Source organism: Protopterus annectens, chromosome 14.part0, assembly GCF_019279795.1.
Source record: "Protopterus annectens isolate FY-2018-M chromosome 14.part0, PAN1.0, whole genome shotgun sequence".
Taxonomy (NCBI): domain Eukaryota; kingdom Metazoa; phylum Chordata; order Ceratodontiformes; family Protopteridae; genus Protopterus; species Protopterus annectens.
This window is the reverse complement of record NC_056748.1, coordinates 178,164,546-178,165,795: the sequence shown is the minus strand read 5'-3', so window position 1 is coordinate 178,165,795 and position 1,250 is coordinate 178,164,546. Positions and strand designations below refer to the sequence as shown.

Here is a 1,250-nt window from a genome sequence, read left to right as displayed (position 1 = left end):
GGACAAATCCAGATGTAATCAAGGACAGTCAGGGACACTTAAAATATTAGCACTGTAGACTTTGCGAGGTTAACAAAAAAAGAGAATGTGAAATTATCAAGCATTTTCTGAAGTAAAGAAGTCAAAAGACTATAACTTGAATTGTTATTCTTGTAGGAGGCATTAGGAAGGCCTGAGTAAAATTTTGAGCCAAAATTAGGAGTGTCCTGAAAATCCAGTACAGTTGAGAGTTGTTTTAACAGTGCTGAGACCTACACAGTATTCAGAATGCTGCCTGTACAGGTACATTTGGTTAGATAGAAATTCAGTTATTCATTAATGCAAGCATACAGCATAAAGTATATAAAATATATACAAAACAGGATTAATAATACATAAGTTCATTGGAGGTAGTTGGCTGTATACTTGTACCCTAATTATTAATGAACTGTTATAGGTTGCAGTGTTGAGTTCTAGCACTCGGCTCTGCATTTAACAAAGTTGCATTTTTATCATGTATTTTGAATGGAGAAGCACTGAGTGATACTGACGTTTGGTCTAAATCTGTTCCCCCCCCCCCCCCCCCAAGTCCATTCTCTCACATTTTAGGGGTAAAAAGTCTAAAGATTGCATCTTTAGCCAGCGTGTATTGTTTTTTAACTTTCTGTCTCTCTCTCTCTCTCTCTACAGGTTATCTTCTTATCACCATGTGCTGTTTAATGAAGGTATTTCATTTTCTATGACTATTTTGATTCCAGTGGAATCTCTTATATATTTTGGAATTGTAACTCCAAAAGTATGCCTGTACAAGCACCACAATGGACAGATTTCCTGTCTTGCCCCATTTGCACTCAGACCTTTGATGAGACAATACGCAAGCCTATCAGCTTGGGCTGTGGCCATACTGTCTGCAAGATGTGCCTGAACAAACTGCATCGCAAGGCATGCCCCTTTGATCAGACTACCATCAACATAGACATTGAACTGCTTCCTGTCAATTCTGCTTTGCTGCAGCTTGTGGGCGCCCAGGTAATTTATTTTTTTTTCATTTAAGCTGTAGCAAGGTATGTGTTGCTGTCTGTCTTACGGACACTTTGGGTATGCTTGCTGATGGATAGATTAGAAGGTGAAGTGAAAAAAAATTAAGTGGTCTTGAATTGGTCAGTGAGCCATTAATGAAAGATAGAATGTTTGAACAATGTAGTGGTTATTGCCCTGTCATGAGTTCATTCAAAAAAAAAAAAAAAAAAAAGAGCTAGTCTTATTTTGGC

The 1,250-nt window shown here is 37.8% G+C and overlaps 1 protein-coding gene across 1 annotated transcript in view; it reads left to right on the top strand.

Moving 5' to 3' along the window:
* Positions 1-672: 672 nt before the first annotated feature.
* RC3H1 (ring finger and CCCH-type domains 1) overlaps positions 673-1,250 on the top strand; it is a gene marked incomplete in the record, with an annotated part of 3,590,040 nt that continues 3,589,462 nt past the window's right edge. Inside the window, 1 exon segment of the mRNA XM_044055940.1 lies at positions 673-1,008. Within this exon segment, the coding sequence (XP_043911875.1) occupies positions 778-1,008 (231 nt within the window).